This window comes from Stegostoma tigrinum, chromosome 6 (genome assembly GCF_030684315.1).
Source record: "Stegostoma tigrinum isolate sSteTig4 chromosome 6, sSteTig4.hap1, whole genome shotgun sequence".
Classification (NCBI taxonomy): Eukaryota; Metazoa; Chordata; class Chondrichthyes; order Orectolobiformes; family Stegostomatidae; genus Stegostoma; species Stegostoma tigrinum.
The window spans coordinates 98,542,351-98,564,102 of NC_081359.1; the positions used below are offsets into that span (position 1 = coordinate 98,542,351).

A 21,752-nucleotide genomic window follows, 5' to 3' on the forward strand; every position below is an offset into this window, starting at 1 on the left:
GGGATTCTTCTGAAAATAAACTGTCTATGCTCACAAAATAGGAGCTTATGTAGAAAGCCACAGAAGGCTCCATAGTCACTCCAGCATCTAGGCTAATAAAGAACTCTCCAGTCTAATTGCACTTTCCACCTCTTAAGACTTAAACTGCACATCCAAATACTTTTTCTAAATACAGCTGGAGACAAACTCTAACACCTTTCCATTTCTTCATATATTTTTTCAGATTGTGATTTCTGATAGCTGTCACTGGACCAGAGTACAAGTTAACCCCCCTTCTGACCACGATATGTTTTATAGATAAGTGAATTTTCACTCCACAAATGCATGTGTTATTTATTGTTCCCTTATGACTGAAAACAATAAGCAGGCAATACAGGCTGTATTGTGAAGTTGTCCACTCTTTGCAATTCTTAAATTGCACCAGCATTTGATGCAACCAGCCATAACAGTTCTGTTTTACACTTGGCATATGTTAACTCATTTTTTGGAAGGATTTTGAGGCTTCAAAAGTTGACTCATACGTTAAAACCTACAGTGATTCAGAACCTCATATTTGACTAGCCAAGTTTACTCAGAGCCAACAAATCATCAACACAAAAACTTCATGAACTTGAGCCAAAAGGTGTGGAAACTCCTGCCATTTGCAGCAGCTGGGTAACAAACTCCGTAGGCTCAGAATTAACACTTATACCATCACTTCACAGCCCTTAATACACTAAGATTAAACTGTCAGCAGGGAGGATGAGCAGATGGTTAAAAACAGCCAAATGCAGTGTTTCAAGGCCACCTCGAGCAGACCAGCTTAAGCCGTTACACACACAGAAGTCAACAGTACCCTGCTGACAGCGAACTCGAAGTAGGAGTTGATGAAATTTACCCAGTATTTCTGGAGAATGTCAAATTACAGGGATGTGGTTCGCATAGCTGTTCACAAGCACCATTCCAAAGACATGGTGCCAATCTAAGACTGTTACCATTATCTAGCCAGGAAAGCCTATTGATGACCTGAGCAGCTACTGCCCCATCACCATGCTCAAAAAACAAAGCTCTGAAACACTTTCTGCTAAACAGACTAAGCCTTACACTGAAGACAGCAATGTCTACCAATAGCGGTTTTTCACACCGCAACAGTTCCAAGTAGGTCCTGACATCAACCTCAATTTGGTAGGTTACCAGAAAGGTCAGAAGACAGGAAGTGCCTTTGTTGACTTATCCTGTGTTTATGACAGTATACCTGGACACAGGGAAGATTATTCAGGACCAAAATGGGGAGAAATTTCTTCACCTAGACAGTGGAGAGTCCGTGGAATTCTCTGTCAAAGGTGGTGGTTGAGGCCAAAATACTGAACGCTTTCAGGGAGTTAGATATAGTTTTTAGGGCTAAAAGTATCAAAAAGGGCCGTGGTGAGAAAGTGGGAACAGGGTGCAAAAATGGGCGATCAGCTATGGTCACACTGAATGGAGGAACAGGCTCAAAAGGGTCAAATTGCCAGTTCCTGCTCTTATTTGACACGTTTCTATATTTCTAAGGTTCACCTCAAGAGATCTATTCCTGATGGTATCACAACTATTAATGTTGCATCAGCTAAAGCAGTTGAATGGATTATTAACCTCAACATCAAACCATGATTGCTTCTTCAGCCAAATGAATTTAAGAAAAACATAACCAATTCAACTTAGTACTAGTTGATCTGCATTATCACCAATGTGCAATGCTATTACAACAACTATCTAAGGCTGGCAGTGCACGGTTACAACCTGGTGCTGGTACAGGGAACAGTCAAACAGATGAATGCGAGTATTGCCAATTTCATCCATTCCTCCTGTATTATCGTGTGACTGCAAACATTCTTCCTATAGCACCGCCAGTGTACCTAACACCTAGCCCCCACCATGACTAATATTTCGAGACAGCAGCTTATCACCACTTTTTCCAAAGGCAATTGGGACACACAATAAATGCTGTCCTAACCAACAATGCTCAGTGAAAGAATGCAAAATAAAATCTCCAATTAGTGCCACTGCCAGATAGTGAGATTCTGTCGTGGTTAGTGCTAAGGAAGACAGCGTAGAAAACTCTTACAATTACAATAATATATCTTGCTAGACTAGGTAGAAACTCTACCCTGAGGGAGATGGTTACAAAACTTGAGATAGGCAATTTAGAGGAAAAAGTCATTGTATCATAAATATAACAGTTACCCTTGGAATAGAAAATGGGTCCTTCTGTTCATGTTCCAGATACTTGCTGATGTTAAAAAGAGTGTCAAAAAATACATTTGCCATCTTGCACTTCTTTAAGTCATGAAGTGTTATTTTTCCTGTGTAAACAAATTGGCAGTAAATTTCATAGAAATGAAGAAACCATTCTAACAGTTCAAATTAAACATATGTTAGTTTATACTCTGTAGACGGCTTAGAGTTTATCCAGTAACAGTCAGATGGGGACAGTTTTAATGTTGTTGGAATGCTCGGTGTTAATGGATTCTCAAGGTACATTAGTCAGCATATTACAGTCAGCAGATTTACATGGACTGGATCTACTGACCTCAATTAAAAGCACACAAGTGTCAAGAGAGGTCAATGTCAAGATAGCTGAGGCTCCCTCTTAATTAGATAGAAGTGGGTAGAAATTAGCAAGTAAAATACTTATGGAAACAGACTTCTTTTCGGATCACCTGTACGGTAAATCTTGAAGATTGCTGAAAGGACACATTTTGTCAAAGCATTTTGCCTGGCAATTATCAGGCAATTAACTGAAAAGCAAATTAAAAGGGAGTGTGGATGGTAGAGACATTACCGTGGCAAACACACCAGCTAATGACAATTGAGAGTTAACAGTCAAGCCCTGTTTAAATTTTTATACCAGACAAGGGGACATTGATTTCTCAGGGCAATGCCTTGACCAATTAAGATCATCTATTTTTGTTGTGTTCAAACCGGTACAGTGTATGTATATATATTCTTTCCATCTGCAAATAAGGCGGCTTTTTGTATTACCAAATGTATACTTCAGTATATGCAAGTGTGCCACACTGAGCCCAACTCAAACTTGTACTGTTATCAGCACGATTCTTTGCATACTCAGAATTATTTAACTAATCGTGACATCACATCTAATGTTGTGCATGTATTTTGCATCCTGCAGTGGTGAACATCACATATATTGCTACTGCATAGTAACAGCGTGAAATAACTAGATTCACCTGCTGCTAAACACTGGAGATATCTTACCACTCCCAGGGTAATACGAGGTAGAATGGATGCCTTACAAGAGCAAAACTGATGGCTACAAGTTCACAACACACAGTGAGAAATGATTTATTATCCTGCTGTAACTGTTATCCTGCGGGATGGCTTTGATATACCTTATTTCTGCACAAGCTTTCTCAATGAAAAAAATGGCTGAGGCATTTCTACAAGGTTGCCAATAAGGCCAAGCTCCGAGCATGTGAAACTGTACGATTCCATCATGCATATCAAATAGTAAAGGTAGGCCTGTGATAGATAGCAGTAGAGAACCATGTGGCTGATTTTTCAAATTGTATGCCAAGGGGAGGTCATTTAACTGCCCCATTTCAGTCAAATTTGAGCCATCAAGGGTTATGTGAAAATTCCTGCATGCAGCTCCAATCAAATAAAGCAAACATATAATTTACAGATCCAAAACATGCAAGGGGCAGGTGATTAGTTTATCCTATCAAAGACGCGTCTCTCATGGTCCTCAAAAAAGTGAAGGAATTCTTCAGTGCATGTAGAAAATGTGCTCAAACTTGGTTGCGACAATCTACTCAGCCTTTTAGTAATGTCATGTCATAGACACTGGTAGTAGACCGTATATAGAGTGTAAAAGGGACATAGCTTGGCAGTTTAACAGTCAAGTCATCATGATCATTCTCCATGACAATGGCTCTACTGGTAAGTCTACTTGTCAAAATTTCCCTCAGACATTATTTTTCCCTTTAATTTTGTTGTGAATTCTTCTGATGAGTACAAGGTGAAACTTTTGGGGAAAAATAAAATGCTACCGAAGAAGACATTCAAGTTTTTTTTGAGAGTGAAGAACTTGCATTGTTAAGAAATTTTAAAATTTAAATCAACACCCAGTTTCAGACAAATCTTGCTAGGTCAGCTGATTTTATTAATTCTCTGCTTTTATGTTGATGCTGAAACATCCACTAATTTTATGCCAATACTTATTGCTGTAGTGAAAATTTATTCAAATATCAGCAATATTAAATCTAAAATAGCTATTCATGAATGCCATTTAACTAGCAGCAATCAAACAGAGGAAACTGCTGATTTTCTTAATAGCACCCTTATTTCAGCCTGGCTGAGATTGCTACAAATTGCATTAGAGTGAAGAAAGTTCTGCATTTTGCTTAACTACTTAAAACATAAACTCTAATCACTCGCTGTTGACAGTGGCTGAAAGATACCACGCAGCAATTATCTTGTGAAGTGATGGAAGAGGGCAGGGGCGAGTGTGAGAGCAAGACAGCAAGTGACCACGCGGGTGCATGAGCTAGAAAATTCTTATTCTCCCTTAAAATCATAAACTAAATTTGGACCAGAAGTCCAAGTAATCAAACGCATTTTACACAAGCAAAATCAAAAGGCTCATTGTATCAGTGATAATGGGAACAGCAGATGCTGGAGAATCCAAGATAATAAAATGTGAGGCTGGATGAACACAGCAGGCCCAGCATCTCAGGAGCACAAAAGCTCCCGAGATGCTGCTGGGCCTGCAGAGAGGTCTCTGATGAAGGGTCTAGGCCCGAAACATCAGCTTTTGTGCTCCTGAGATGCTGCTGGGCCTGCTGTGTTCATCCAGCCTCACATTTTATTATCAAAAGGCTCATTTCTGTTTCTCTAAAAAGTAAACTAAAGTATTTCCGTCAAATTTGTAAACAGGACTCTATGCTTTTTCTGATATTTGTGTTAGGGTTTAAGGAATACAACTTTAATAGTTACACAATTTAAATTTAGTTTAAACAAAACACTAATCTGATGACAAAGTGTGAAGCTGGATGAACACAGCAGGCCAAGCAGCATCTCAGGAGCACAAAAGCTGATGTTTCGGGCCTAGACCCTTCATCAGAGGCCTCTCTGATGAAGGGTCTAGGCTCAAAACGTCAGCTTTTGTGCTCCTGAGATGCTACTTGGCCTGCTGTGTTCATCCAGCTTCACACTTTATTATCTTGGATTCTCCAGCATCTGCAGTTCCCATTATTACTAATCTGATGACATGTAACTGCTACATTATCAAGAAAACTCACAAGGTTCACTAATGTCCTTACGGAAAAACTTTCTAATCCAATCTACATGCAACTCCAGGCCCACTGCTTGATGATTTACTTTCCTCTGAAATGGCCTACTAATTCACTCCATTATGGACAGTTAAGGATATTGGTTTTGATAGTAAATGCCCGCAATCTCTTAATGATCAAAAAATACCTTCACATTCTGGCTTAACTAGATCAAGTAACTGACAAAGGCAGTCTTCAAACGGCAGTGGCTCAATAGACATACACTCCAACTTTTTACACTGCTCTTCGTAGAAATAGTTCAGTTCATACATTGACAGCACACCATCTCCATCAAGATCCATACAGCGGAACCAGTATTCAATACTGTCAGGGAGGAAGTGAATAAAGTTAATGAGAGTTATGAGAATCATAAAACTAAATCCCAGCATGGAGAACAGATCAAAGATTGAATGAATTTAAACAGGCCTTTCCTCAGAATAGCATGGCTGATATTTGAAGATAGAAAATCAAAACTGAAAAATAAACTGGAGGTACATTTTAACTCAAAAGTGCAAGTTACTTAAACCTGTACAGTCTGTCATAGGCCAATACAAGTGCATTATCATGGAGTACTTTCAACTTAATTTTATGAATGTACAATGAAGCGCCTCACTTTCTCTTTACACACAACCCTTTCCTTCTTTAATTTCCTCCTTGATAAAGAGATAGCTTATCCAAGGCCACAAAATTAAAAGTAGTAACCGAAGGCACTGATTTCGTACAAAATCCTACTATGAAAGCTTTTACACAGTAAGACTGAATGCTGAAAAAGGAACAGATTAGTCAGCATCTAGAAACCAGACAGGTTAGTTCCAGAACCTTTATTAAAACACCACCTACTCTTTTAGATGCTGTCCAAATCTCAGATTTTAGAACTTAGTTTCCACCACAACAGAAAAGTCTCCAATGTGGTAAAAATGGAGAAAGTTGGAAAAAGGACCCAATTCCTAAACCCATCATTTTCACTTTTGGTCAACGTTGGGGGCAGGGGGATTTTGTCATCAGAGCTGGATGTTATGCGTGGAATGCTGGTGGGGATGCGGACTGGTTGTAGTCTGTGCATGTGCAGTTTCCAGAGGCAGCTGGCTATTTAAATGACCAACTCCAAACTGAAACAGCATTTTAGAGTCCTTCAGGTTTAAAACACAGAGTGCGCAGAACATGTAAATGCAAGTTTGCTTTCACAGCATTTCCTCTGAATAATCAGAAAGCTGAGGTTCCTCTGCAGATATTGTCACAGGACACAGAGGATGGGGGAGCGGACATCAGTTATCCTTTAGTAATGGGGAAAACAGTGGGTTCCTTAGTGGGAGGGGTGGAATCAGGAACTCTCTGGCTGCAGGTAAAGTTAAAATATTTAAAAGACATTTGGATACGTACATGAATAGGAAAGGTTTGTAGGGATATGGGCCAAACGCAGGCAAGTGGGACTGTTTAGTTTGGGAACATGGCTGGTGTGCATTACTTGGATGGGTCAGTTTCCATTCTCTATGCTCTTAAAATATGTGGAAAAAAAAACAAATACATAAACACCTTAGAACTCAAACAGTCAACCTATCATGAAGGGGTTTTGTAAATGGCACTAGAATTAATGGCTGCCATGGGGAGGCCATGGAGAAATGTGTAGGTGACGGGGGTGAGGGCTGAAGGAAAGTTTAATGTTTTCCCCCTTTTGGTAAGACAACATGCTGTTTGGATGTAGTTCAAGTGGAGGCCAAGCACTCTTTGGCAGAGAGAAGACATTCTTGCTAGAGGTGTTGTAGCTCTTCCAAGATCAGTGTGTTTCCCAAGGCTTGGTGCCAGAAACTGAACAGGAACTCGTTAACTCCATTATAAGTCTGGCCGTAGTTCTGTAACAACATTTCCTTACTTTTGAATTCCAATCTCATTGGGATAAAGGTCAATATTCCATTAACTCCTTTAATTACTTGTTGCACTTATTATGTTGGACAATTATATCACTAATAGAATTGTTTCATCAGGTGCACACCAATTTTCACACCTATTAAAACATGTAGATTAGCATTAGCCTGGATAAGCAATGTATTTAGTTAAACAGCTGTTAACTGTGCTGATTAACTAAACGCATTGATCAGTAGCTCTTCAAGGGTTGTTAGAAAATATGCATGCATTGCATGCTCCTGAAATTTAAAAGTCTTGAGCTACCGCTGGATCATGATTTACTAAGTTTTGATACTCTGGAAGAAATGATCACCTATACAATATTCAGCTGATGATACATTAAACATACATGCTGCAACAGCTAGAATAGAAGTTCTAATGTGTGGGAAGGCAAGAGGAGAGACAGATTGTATAGACTGAATGGAAGGGCTCACAGAGAAAGGAGATGAGTAGTAGTCTGAAACAAAGACAAAGATTTGCTGGAGAAACTCAGTAGGTCCATCAGCACCTGGAGAGAGAAAGCAGAGGCAGCATTTCAGATTCAGTGATTCAGCTTTCTCTCCACAGCTGCTGCTAGGCCTGCTGAGTTTCTCCAGCAATTCTGCTTCAGGTTTCCAGCATCCATAGTTTTGTTTTTTGGTAAGGCAATAACCTGTTCTCTTTAGATGCACTGCTGACCTTTCCTGCTTCATATTCAATTAAGTATATTTCAAAAATATATCCTTTTGCTGACAGGGATAGAATGGCATGGTCTGTGTGCAACCAGCACTAATAACTGCTGCCTCGCAAGGAGTGGGGGTGAAAACAACTTTTACTGGGGTGTCAAACATGATTATACAGGATTCATCTTATAGGGAGACTCAGTTACCCAAAAGCTGATCAACACACTCATATCAACAGAAGATCAATTTTCCTTAAGTTTCTATTATTTCATTATCATAGATGTTAGTTAACTACTGCTTCTTAATAAACTCATTCTATCAGAAAATTGTTATGAATTGTCAATTGCCTAAATTACTTAGCATTAATCACAACCAATATCAACACCAGTAATGACCACATCATATTTTTAAAAAAATTCCTTGTGATACTGTGGTGAAATACTCAAATCAAAACTGATATCCCTCAAAAATTCATTGAGCTTCTCTAGAAGTCGTCTACCTATATGTAGTCCAGCAAATAAGATGGTCATTTGTACCTGATTGCACATAACCAAAATAAAACATGTAACAAAAGATGAAGATTGCTCTCCACCCCAAACCTCTCACATTTATCTTAACTAAATTATTTATCTACAGTCATAGCCAATCAAGAGGATTACTGCTGTAATGTTAACTTATCACAACTGGAGACAGAAACGAAAACTTGTCAAATCAAAGCTACAGCTTTAGTTGGACAGAGGTCTCTAATATGAAAGGTAATGTGCATGTATATGTCATAAATGTAGATCTTTACTGCTTATAATGCTTGGGTTACTTTTGAAACAGAGTGCACACAATCTGTTAGTTCTGTGCCACATTTCAATGGAATTTTTATACACATGTCAAGAATTCAAACCAAGGACACTCTGTAGTTATAGTCTACTCTTAGTCACTTATTACCAAGATGTATAATTTGGTCTTTAACATAGTACTTTCATACGAGGCAATGCTATAAGCCACCTAATCTACACCGCTCCCCCCCCCCCCCCCCCCACCCCACCCCCGAACACTATGGGCAATTTAGCATGGCCAAACCACCTAGCCTGCACATCTTTGGACTGTGGGAGGAAACCGGAGCACCCAGAGGGGAAACACACAGACACGGGGAGAATGTGCAAACTCCACACAAACAGTCGCCCGAGGGTGGAAATGAACCCCAGGTCTCTGATGCTGTGAGGTAGCAGTGCTAACCGCTGTGGCACTGTGCACAGTTGTTCCAAGCAAATCCCCATATGGGCCAATAATTGATATTTCAAGTATTTTTAGTTTCCATTTGTTTGTTCCTTTATTATAAATTGCATATATTACAATAACAGTAGGATTAAGAACTCATACCAAACCAAAAAATTAGGTTGAAGAAATGACACTGCCATTCCAACATATAAACAGGATCAACACCACCTTAACTGAGGTGGGAGGTGTGGTAAATGGATTTTTATAACTCGAATATTTAAACTAGGTCACTCCCTAAATTTGAAGGAGTCCAGATATCAACCCCAAATTAAAGCAACTATCTGACTCAATGTCATAGATGCAAACAGCATGGAAACAGATCCTTCAGCCTAACTTGTTCTTACTGACCAGGTTTCCTAAACTAAACTAGTCTCATGTGTATGTGTGTTTGGCCTACATCTGTCTAAATCTTTCCTATTCATGTCATGTCCAACTGTCTTTTAACATGTTGTAATTGCACCCACCCCTCCCACTTCTTCTGGCACCTCGTTCCATATATGCCCCACCCTCTGCATGAAAAATTTGCCCCTCAGGTCACTGTTAATTTTTTCTCCTCACCTTAAATCTATGCTGTATAGTTTTGGGCTTCCCTACTTGGGTAAAGGCCTTGGCTACTCACCTTATCTATGCCCCTCATGGTTTTATAAATTTCTACACAAAGGTCACCCCTCAGCCTTCTATGCTCAAGAAAAAAAACAAGTCCCAGACTATCCAGCCTCTCCTTATAAATTAAACCTTCCAGTCTCAGTAACAGTTGTACATTTTCTTACACCCTTTCCAGTTTAATAACATCCTTATGACAGGATGATCAGAATTGTACACAGTACTCCAAATGCAGCCTTCCCAATGTCTTGTACAGCCGTAACATCTTTCAAAAATGATTAAACATCACGTATATTATTCATTCTGTAAAAGAAAGCATAATCAGTTGCAACCTCTGATCACACATGCAAAATTTTTCACCTGGTTGATGTCTTTTTGTCTTCTTCAGAAATCAAAAACCAGACAAAGTCTGCATAACCAATCTTCCTTTCTTTAGGAGTTTTTCTGTGCCTGTAAAGAAATAAGCTGTTTTAAAATTAACGCTCAGATCATATCGTTTACAACTGTGAGAGCAATCTTCTAGCTCTAGTCATTTGTAGGATGAAACTCAGGTTAAAAGTATTCAGCAGAAGGCCATCATTTATTGTGGCATGTCATCTGCTAACAGTCAGAAACTCCCTTGTATATCTTTTAAATTTCTGCAATTTTTGTACGAACAGATGCTGAAAATGTTTGCTGACAATATTACAGCGAGGGAAATAGGTTAGCTGGGACCCAAGTGAACAGAGCACATATGGTGTATCCTCTTAAACGGCCAGTTTAAAGGACTGCGACATCCACCTTAATACGCATCAACAGATACAGAAAGCAAAGTAATAAAAAGAAAAAAAAAGAACTGCATTGAGAGAAAGAGAGATGGAGAAATTATTTTTTGTTTAGATACCTAAAATCTCAAATGATGATTGAAAGCTGAAGGAGTGAGATCTCACATGCATAATGATTAACTGTCAGTGTAAAAGAATTTGACTTGCAGTAAATGTTTCCCATGCTTTTGAAATGATGCAAAGTATGACAGTTTAAAGAACACATTATTTTGTTGCTTCTCAGTGTGATTAAAAAAACACCCAAAATACTTTAATATGCCCAAATTATTCATCTCTATAAGTATTTGATCGCATTCAAAAATCAAAAAAGTGCATCACTTTAATTCTATAGCAAAATCCTGCTGATGCTAGAAATCTTTGAACAGTAACAGAGTTGAGGTTTCAGATCAAAATGACCTCTCATCTGTCATATTTCTTCACTAAACCAATGGCAGCAGTAATGTTTTTCACACACACATGCACTGTAGCTAGCATTTGATGGTCATACTGATCAGATGGAGCAATTCAGCTTTCTTTTATTCATCCTCCCAACACCAGTAGGTTACATGCAGAGGCAAAAAAAAACCCAAGAATGAGCCAAATAAAAATGTGTTTGAAGTTAATTTTGTGACCTGCAAAGGTGCAGAATAGAATGAGCAACCCTGGGTGTTACCTGCCTTCCTCAATGTGGGCTCATAATTTCTTATATTTCCTGAAGCCCCACCCACTTTGCAGGCACCCAAGAGGTACCAATGATCATTGAGGAACCTACAAGAATTTTGCAAGTTGCCCAATCCCTGGAACTTTGGTGGAGAGAGTTCAGTTGCAAACTTGTACAAAATTAGTGAGGTCTTGTTACAACTGTACACAAAATTTGAGACACCACACCTAGAGTAGTGAATACAGTTTTGGTTTCTTAATTTGAGCAAGGACGTATTTGCACTGAAGGTAATGCCCAGAAGATTGTCTGAACTGATTTTTTTTGGATGAAGGAGTTGCTTTGAGCAAAGGTTGCGCAGGTCGGGCTTATACTGATCAGAGTTTGGAAGAGTGGAAGATGATTAAATTGATGAAAATATTCTGAGGAGACTTGAATGGTTACAACCTCCAGAGATGCTGTTTCCCACTGCGGCTGAATCCAGAACAAGGTGGTATACATTTCAAAATATTGAATTTTTTAAAAAAAAGTCTTCATGAGATGTGGGCAGCACTGACCAGCATTTATTGTCCATCCCTAATTGCCCAGAAGGCAGTTAAGTGTCAACCACATTGCTGAGAGTCTGGAGTCACATGTAGGCCAGATCAGGTAAGGATGGCAGTTTCCCTCCCTAAAGGGCATTAGTGAACCACATGGTTTTTTTACAACAATCAGCAATGGATTCATGGTGGTCAAAATCCTCATCCCAGGTTTTTTAAAAAAGCTGAATTCCAATTCCACCATCTGCCATGGCAGGATTTGAACCCAGTCCCTAGAACATTACCTGGATCTCTGGATTAAAGGTCCGGTGATAATACCAATAGGCCATCACCTCCCCAGAAGGAGGCAAGAGAGTTATTAATCTTTGGAATTCACTACCTGAGAATAGATGGATGCTGGTTCATCAATTTATTCAGGACGGAGTTAGACAGATTTTTCACTTGTAAAGGTGACAAAGGATATTAAAAAGGATGGGAAAGGGAGGGAAGAGGAGAGACAAGGAAACTGAAATAAAGTCACACCAGGATCAAACATGATACTGAATGGCACAGTAGGTTCTGGGGCCATGTGGCCTTCTGTTGCTTCCACTTTATATGTTTTAATTCCCTAAACTAAGAAATTTGATTATAAAAGTTTTTCCACCAAACACTGTAAACAATGGGACCTCATTTTATAGCAACTATACAAATTCAAATACGTTTTTTTGACTTGCATCAATAAATACTTGCAACATTTACCTTGTGACTGCTCCAGAGAAGATTCTTTCAATCATTCTACCAGATATAGCTGAAAGTTAAGGGAGAAGCCATTTGAAAGAACAGATATTTCATCTAAATTAGAGATAATGGGAACTGCAGATGCTGGAGAATCTGAGATAACAAAGTGTGGAGCTGGATGAACCTTCATCAGAGGGTCTAGGCCCGAAACGTCAGCTTTTGTGCCCCTAAAATGCTGCTTGGTTTGCTCTGTTCATCTAGCTCCACGCTTTTTCATCGAAATTATATAGCTTGTTCAAAATCATTGTATGCTAAGAGACATGCAGTTTAAACATGCAAAACACTATTTCTGTGACATTACAGCTTACTTAGTCTTCCAATTATGCTGCAAGAACAATCTAACTAATAGCCATTTCAAACCAAAACATATTTGGTATCAATTTCTGCTTTAAAATAATTGTCTTTCTTCTCCGCCTCCATCAATGGGGTTTCAACTACAGTAGAAATTTAATTTGGAAATGTTCTCCAGGGTATAATAGTTAAGTTTGACGAAAATTGGTTTAAAAAAAATTAAGTACTAGTTATTAAGATGTTGATGGGCAGATATCCAAGGACTGAGCAGCCTCCTATTTTCTTTGCTATCAACTGCACAGAAGAAATCAAAATCAATTCATGCGAAATAATTAAGTTCACAATGAAAAGCAAGTCCTAACATCACAACCAATTAATTCTATGATGGCTAGTATTTTCCACTCGTGCATTTGACATCCTGGAGAATTTAGCCCCCAGCAACTGATGATTCATATTAAAAGTGATCAGAAAATCTGTTGGATGAGTCAGAAAACCCTGCCCCGATGTCCAAGTGTTGCAATGCTTTCAACATTTATTTTTTAAGAAAACTAAATGGATGCAAACTAAAACATAGTGGCATCTAAAACTTTCACAGGGGTGCTCCCATTTAATGGCCTTGACTTCTGTCAAATATGCATGTAAACCCTCTAAAGCATAAATAAAAAAGGGTCTAGGCTCAAAATGTCAGCCTTCTTGCTCCTACGCTGCTGCTTGGCCTGCTGTGTTCATCCAGCTCTACATCTTGTTATCTCTTATTTAAAACAAACCAAGGCCATTTTGCCCAGGTAATTCCACCTGGGCTTCAGAATACAAGGGACGACCTGGAGAACATTTGTGGTAACTTGGCCTCAATGTTCACAAATGAATGAATCACCTGAGGTGCACAATTAATAAAAGTAACTAGAAGTCACTTGGCAGTACAGAACTAGGGAATCATTGAAAGAAAAACACACTAAAGCTTTTTGTCATGCAATCACAGAATAGATTTGTAAGAATAATGAGCGCTTGGCAAATAAATGCGCATTCTCCATGGCAATATGCCCACCAATCACAAAGCCCATTTGCCAATGAAATTAGCACTACATCTCATGCAGTATAAATTGCTATCTCCTTTAGATTTAATATTCTTGTAATTCCATGCTGATGAGTGCAAGATGAGAAGCTTCAACAATAGGTCTCTTATCAGCTGTACTGAAGTAACTAGCTTGATTAATGATTCAAAATATACTACAAATGTGTTTGGTTTACCGCTACAATCTTGAGGTAGCATTATTTTATTGCCTGCGTAATCTGGTGCTATGGGGCACTTTATAGGTAACCAAATACTTTGCATTTGGGAAAAATGCTAGGGAGCTCTAATTTAGCTCAGGTTCATTAATTCCCAACAATTGAAATGATGGTCAAGATTCATAATATGGTTATGACAACTATTCAATTAGCCTCAAATGAGCAATGAGATGGCTTTAAAACTCTCATTTATTTTCAACTAAAATGATTAACATGATACTCAAATTAATGAGTTGGGACAGATGGAGAACAAAAGAAAAAAAAAGTGTTTTCACACTAATGTTCTCACGATGGTAAATCAAATTAATGCAATTTATATGCATGCTTTACTCTGGAAAGAAAGCGTGCAATTTAATTACACAATTACAAGTTAATTAATCAGTAAAACAAGCAAAACGAAACACAGGCAATGATACCAATTTCTGTTTTGTGCATAAGTTTATGTCCAGTGAAGAAAAAGGGATTGACTTTGCATAGTTTTTTCAGATAGCTTTCATCATTTATTTAGGCATGATTTGTCATTTGAAACATCAAACAGCTGACTCTTAATAACCTGTTACTTCATGTTGCATGTCATACCATCATCATTATGCCTTGCCAGGTCCTTCTGATCAATGTAGAGGTCATGGTCAGTGTCAAGTTCCCAGAATTTACAATAGATCACATAAAAGTGCTCATAGGAGAAAAATTCGGTGAGCTGATTAATATCCTCTTCCTCTTCCAGTAAGGCTAGGTTCTACGAATTAAAAACACACCCTTACTTTAGGATTCAAACAAATTATTCAAGAAGTAATTGCTTGAGCATTGCAGATGATTAACTTTCAGCAGAGGGTTATTTAAATGAACTGAATTTAAACTTAAAAATTCTTGGCAAAACATCCACCACTATTTGCAAGCAAACAGTCACAACGTGTAAACCTTTATCTTTAGTTCAGAATCTCACAGTTTAAAATCTCATGCTACTTTATAAGTAGTTTGATAAGCCAACAGCTTTCATGTCATTCACAATAATAAGGGGATAAGATATTTCTCTACTTATGGATATTGAAATTCACCGCAGCCACAATTAACCTAATAGAGCTGATACTGCTGACATTTCGACTTAAATCATTGTACATGCATACTGCACTTCAGTATAAGCCCTGGAAGATCTGTTGGTCATGTAAAGGACGTTTCTGTTATAAATAGACAGATGAACGTGCCAGCAATCATTAAATATAGTTAGGTTTTTAAAATCAGCAGTTTAGGAGAAAATAAGTACCGGAATAATGGAGTACATGGCAATAGTGGAGGACGACAAAGGTTTCTGTAAGTGCAAGTTAAGAATACCCAACTAGATTACACAAAAACTTACTTGTAGAAGGTTGCTTTTCCTGATTTCTGTGCATGTTATACGTCCTGTCCAAGATCTGTTTACTGTGTAAAATATCCTCTGAATAACCTGTTCAATGGGACACCAAAATTAAAAACTCACCTAATTTCCAGATAGCAGTAAACTAGGTCAGGCAGCTCAGAGATTACATGAATACCTCATTTAACTATTTAAATTCCAGGTTAAAGTCTTTATTATTGTCTGAACATCTATCAAACTATCAGTGTTTACAGCAGTTACAGAATTAGATTGTGGTGAATGGAACAAAAGGAGAGAACAAAAACTGAAGTTCTCGGATAGGGCAGGAGTGGTAGAATGCTAAAAGAATGCCAGGGCAAGAAAAAAAATGGGTGGTAATGAGACAAGGAAAGAAAGATATGCTCAGAGGAAATGCAAATGGCTATAGTGGAACAGTGGAAAAGATGAGAAGTCTCAGAGAAAAGTTCACATGCCCAGATAATTTAGTGAAAAATAACTGGCAGATCCCAGGGATGCCAACAGCTCAACAAGGATGTCAGCCTGCCACAAGCACACATCTTCTCCACTTTGTAGTGGTTTTGCTGCACCTGTTCTCAAATACCAGGTTCTGGAGTCTTAGAATATTGGAACACTCATTAAAAGTCAAAAATTGTTAAAGACATAAGATGTAAAGTGTTTAATAGCTTTTATTAATTCATTCATAGGATGTGAACTGTTGTGTCAAGATCAGCATTTATTGCACATTTCTTCCCCCCCACCACCCACTGTAGCAAATAGAACTGAGATATTTTCTTTAATTTCTTTGTCTCTAGGAAACCTGAGCGATTAGCAATTTCAAGGATTTTTAACCAGTTATTGTGAAATACAAGGGAAAAAGTTTCAGTGAAGGATGGTATATTATTTAGAATGTAGTTTGCAGGACATGGTGCTCCACGTATCTGCTGCCCTTGTTCTTTAGGACGGTAGGGATTGCAGGTTTGAGAGACATGTTCAAAAGGGGCCATGGTGACTTGCTACACCAACAAGGGAAATTAGGGGTTGACAATAAATGCCAGCAACACACAGATCCTGAGAACAAAATGCCCCCCAGCGAAATGATGTCAGAAGTTTATCTTAGAGGAAATAAATGGCAGTTCAAAGATTGGTCAGCCATTCCTTCCAATTTCAAGTTCAGCTGTCTACTCTGCAACCAGCCAAAACTGTCATGAATCTGCAATTCCAAGCCTCCAGTATCACAATCTGACTTCCTACACCAGCCACTGGACCAGACTCATGTCAGTGATCCGTCAATTCCCTCCATTCTATGATCCCACAATCTGCTGACTTCTGCAGTCGTATGACAGCCTCCCCCACCATCTACTAATCTCGATCATCTTCCCAAATACCAGGCTCTGACAGACTCCAACCAGCACGTGAACTTTCTTGATGGATGGCGACCTGTGGCCTTTTCCTCCAACTTTCCCAACTGGCAATCAACCTTCCAGCCAATTGCTTTGGCCAGCTGCCAAATGGACCAAACATGGTTCATAGTGCACTCTGCAGAACCTGTGTTCGAGATTTCCAGGTATTCGCTCCCAGTCTATAAGTATCAGGGCTTATCAATCAAACAGCCTCCTGTTATTTTTACATCATAGAAGTCAGACAGTCAAGGAGGTCTTCAGCACACAAAAATGCACCTCAGCTGATGGAGTCTATGCCAGTCAAAACAAGCACCTAACCACTCCAATCCTGTTTTTCATCAGATGATCCATGGCCTTGTATACTTCTAGCATCACAAGTGCACATCTAAATAATTCTTAAAATGTTAAGTGTTTCTGCCTCTACCAACCAAACAGGTATTGAATTCTAGATGCCCAGTACACACTGCGTGGGGAAAAAAGTTCCTCACTTCCTCTATAAACTTCCTGTACCTTACCTTACATCTATGTCCCTGATCATTGATCCTTCCATCAAGGGGAAAAGTTTTTCCCTTTCTACTCTGTCTACATCCCTTGTGATTTTCCACATCTTGATAATGTCCTTGCAGTCTATCCAAACTCTGTTTTATGACCGTTTGTGAGCCATTCATACTTACATTTTTGATTTAAAAAAAGATAGACTGAAAACTTATCTATCCTTCACTTCTGACCCATCTTTTGTTCTTAACATCACAGGTTTTAGAAAGATGTTTTGAGAAAAACACAAGATGATTAAAATGGAAAACAAGGGGCCTCCATTTATAAATCATCATCTAAAAAGGGCTATAAACAATCTAGTTGGCAGGACTTAAAGAAATATATGACAAAAAACATCAGCTGAAAAACAGTCCTCTACAAGAAGTACTTACTGTGGTAATATACCGGGTGTGGAATTCTGCAGCTTCTCGAAGAAATGTCAACCCAGGGTGTGTGTTTACCACATCCTATAAAAGAAAGCCAGTGGCTGTTCAAATATTAAAGTTCTCACAAACTTTTCCTAGGCATTTCAAATAACTACCCTATTTTATAGATTAGAAACGCTCAAACAGCATCAACCTGCTTTAGATCTGAAACACTGCATTTACATTCCCTTAAAATCTGAAACACTCGCCTGCACAAAACTATTGGATCAAAGATTTCAAAATGGAAATTGATAGCATTTTGTTAGACAAGGCCAGAAAGTGTTATGAAACCAAGTAGGACAGTCTGAGTTATGAGAGAGCTCAGCAATGAGCCAACTAAAAATTGTTGAATAGATGCTGAATGTGCGACTTCTGCTTCCATGATAGAAACTAATACGATAATCTGAGCTCTGCCACCACATTCTGTCAGATGCCTACATTACAGACAGCCATTCAACATGTTCACGCCAGTCAACACAGATCTAACTTCACTAATCCCACTTTCCAATTTTTGGCCCAAAGCTCTGGAGGCTATGTAAACACAAATGAATATCTAAATATTACTTCCATGTTACATGAGTTTCCTACTCGACCACCTTTTAAGGCAGTGAGCTCCACTACTACATTGCAAAGCAAATACAGATGCCGAAGCCACCAGATAACCGTAACAATCTAAAACTATTTATTTTTGTTCCAAATCAATGCAAAAAAAATTATAAAGTGGCTATCTGAATTGCTTTCTCCCACGACTACAGCTCCTTCTCAGGTAGTTCCTGGGGATCAAGGATATCATGTTTTCACTCAGGTTCTCAGATAGCTAATGCGTGCAATGCACAATCAGAAGATTCTGCCAAACACAGGGTAGGTGATGTTCATTGTTCGGTAGTTGAGTTATCTGGAGGTTTGTGCACTCACACTAATGTTTAGATTTTGCCCCTGTATTCCTGAAATTTATTGATGTGTTTGCTACTTTCCCAAACAAACCTCCTCCCATTTTGATTGGTCAAAACCAAAGGACACCCGGGAATCAACAAGCATTCTTGGTCTTTTCAGGGATGCTTCAAGATCATTCTTAAAGTGTTTCCATAGTCCTTCTGAAAATCTAATGCAACCAAGACCAGAGTACGGCAGTTGCTTGGGGAGTCTAGCGTCAGGCAAGTGACCAACATTCTCCCCAGTGGAGCCAGTGTTGTGCAATTGTATCTCAGGTATATTAGCATGAGAAATTACACTGATGATGTACCTCCCAGATTTAGAAAATCTTTTGAAGGCATCGCTGGAGGCATTTCTCCACTGCTTTGAGATACCTGCTGGAGTCAGCAGCATGACTCCTGCCCGCAATAAACCATCATCTTAGTCACAAAGTTTGAGATCCAAACCCTCAAACATTCTTTTCCTCAGTTGACTGAAGGCAGAACTGCTACAAAGGTGATGGTGAATTTTGTCATCTAAGTCTGTGTAGAAAGAACACACCTATGATAATGAAAAATAACAGTCCACATTTTCCAGGATCTTGCATAGATCTTCACTGTTCGGCTAGGGAAAGATTGTTGAGCTGAAGGTGCTGTTTGGAAGAAGGCCTTAGTTTTCTAGGTGTTTAGTGAAACACACGTTTTCTCAGATGATTTGGAGGTGCTTACAATGATCTGGAGCACTGGTGTTGGAGTGAGCACTGTTGAGTTGAGGATATGCTGGAATTTCTTTCTCGGGGGGGGGGGAGAAAGAGAGAAGAGACAGTGGACAGAAAGAGGGGAAGTGATTTTATAAAATCACAAGGGGCAAAATCAATGTTTCCCCCATTCACTTAACATGTCTACATCCCTCTACAGATTCTGTGTCTCATCCTCACCTCTTGCTTTTCCACCTATTTTTGGGTCATCCAAAAGCACAACTATAGTGCATTCACTTTCCTCATCCAGTTCTAGTAATATATATTGGAAATAATTTTGGTCCCAACACTGATCCCTGTGGCATACTACTAATTACAGGTTACCATCCTCAAAATATACCTCGTATCCCAACTCTCAGTCTATTAGTTAGCCATACCTTTACCCAAGCTAATACAGCATCACCAACACCATGAGTTCTTACTGTATGGTATTTAAACTCTTTCTGAAAATCCAAATGCTGTACATCAAATCCACTGCGTTGGCTTTAATGATCCTACTTGTTCCATCCTCAATTAATTTTAGCAAATATCATAATTTCTTCTTCATGAAGCCATGCTAATATTGTTTAATCATGTCTTGTGTTTCTAAATGCTTTGCTATTGCATCCTTTATAAAAACAGTCATTTGCTCCCAGAAACACACACTCAACAACTGGCCCATAGTTAATTTTTTTGTTTCTTTCCTTTTCTAAATAAATCTAAGGATTACTCAAAGATTACTACCAGTGCATCCACTATCCTGTAGCTACTTCCTTTAATAGCCAAGGATTCATCACATTAGGTCCAGGGGAAATATTTGTCTTTAGCCCTATTAGTTTCCCTAGCACTCTTTCTCTCTAGTGATAAAAATTGTATTATTTCCTATCCTCCTCATTATTGTCTCTCTCTTATTTGGCGATTTTTAAAAAGCTTTTCATTCTATTTGATGCTATCCCTAACTTCCCCGATTAACCATAGTTCCCTTATCTCTTTCCACGCTTCGCACGTCTTACCTGCGAACCAGGATCTATTTTCTTAAAAGCCTGCTATTGCTTCTCAACTGTCTTTGCTTTTAAATGCCTTTCCCAATCCACGTTAACCACCTCTGCTTTCATTTCCAAGAGCTATGGCACCATGAGCATGCATAAAACAAGTTTCACCCAGAGAGGCCAGAGGTCATCACCACAACTTGCTCCAGGGCAGGGGAACGGAGAATGTATAAACAATACAGGGACAGAAGCGTCCTTACTGCGACAGAGTTTCTCTCTTTCCCTCTGCAGTGAGATAACCAAACTTGTAGATAGCTATCTATTCCCTCCCACTGTTTGCCGTTGCTTCCAACTAAAAGACTGAACAAGTAATGTATCAACTGCTCTCTTCAGAAAAGAGTTGAAAGAATCTGGAAACAGGAAACTCCGATTAGAAGGACTTGGGAAGCAAAAAGGACACTTCGTATCCTGCGGCCTGGTGCTTTCCCCACTAATCTTTTCCCCACCTATAACATCCATGACTGCTTTTCGAGAGAGAAGAGGTTTAAGAATGGGATTAGAGTTCCATTTAGTCAACTTATATGTCGATAATTCATAATTCTGTCTGTAGTTAAGAGTTGATCTCTTTGTAATAATTGGTAGTTTCTTGTTAATTATAAAAACCTGGTCAGCATTTTCTGTTAACCTGATTTTATTGATTAGGCAAGTTGGGGACTCAGTGATTTGATTGAGTCTTTAACTTCTGTGATGACTCTTGGAGCAATGGGGCTCGAGTATCAGTGCAGTTTCTCACGTGGGCTTGCGACAAACTGTCAGGTTTGCTTGGATATCAGCAACTGTACTTCAGAAGTACGTAATCTAAAATTAACTAATTTATCTTATCTGGAGGTTAGGAAGAGAGCCACGTAACAACCAATTCTCTCCCCACATGAATAAGACCATTTGCACATGTACCATTCTACTTAGGTAGTCTAATTTCTTCCATAGGGCAGGGCTAAATGTGTACTAGAAACACAGTGAATATTTACATACACTGTGTGAAAGCAACTTCAATTTTTTTTAAAATCAAAACCACTGGATGGTTAATACCTGTAAATATACTGACATCACCAACCTAGGCATGGCAGTCTACATTTACTGCTACACAAAGGATAAAATGACTCAAAGCATCAATTTGTGCTCCAGAATTCACAATATTACTTGCAGGCATGTTGTGGCAGGTTATGGAAGCATTGCTTTTAATGAGAGGTAATAAAGTGCATTTGAGAAGTCAACAAACAACGGAAATAAAATGGTGTGCCT

The 21,752-nt window shown here is 38.9% G+C and overlaps 1 protein-coding gene across 4 annotated transcripts in view; it reads right to left on the reverse strand.

Moving 5' to 3' along the window:
• The window catches only part of ppp2r3b (protein phosphatase 2, regulatory subunit B'', beta), a 160,995-nt gene that overhangs the window by 20,326 nt on the left and 118,917 nt on the right, over positions 1–21,752 (reverse strand). For all 4 annotated transcript variants that reach the window (XM_048533211.2, XM_048533210.2, XM_048533212.2 and 1 more), the window contains 7 exons: positions 17,781–17,855; positions 15,458–15,544; positions 14,683–14,839; positions 12,487–12,535; positions 10,109–10,198; positions 5,458–5,633; positions 2,203–2,321 (listed from right to left, as the gene is read on the reverse strand). In XM_048533211.2, the coding sequence (XP_048389168.1) occupies positions 2,203–2,321; positions 5,458–5,633; positions 10,109–10,198; positions 12,487–12,535; positions 14,683–14,839; positions 15,458–15,544; positions 17,781–17,855 (753 nt within the window). The remainder of the gene's footprint in view (positions 1–2,202; positions 2,322–5,457; positions 5,634–10,108; positions 10,199–12,486; positions 12,536–14,682; positions 14,840–15,457; positions 15,545–17,780; positions 17,856–21,752) is intronic.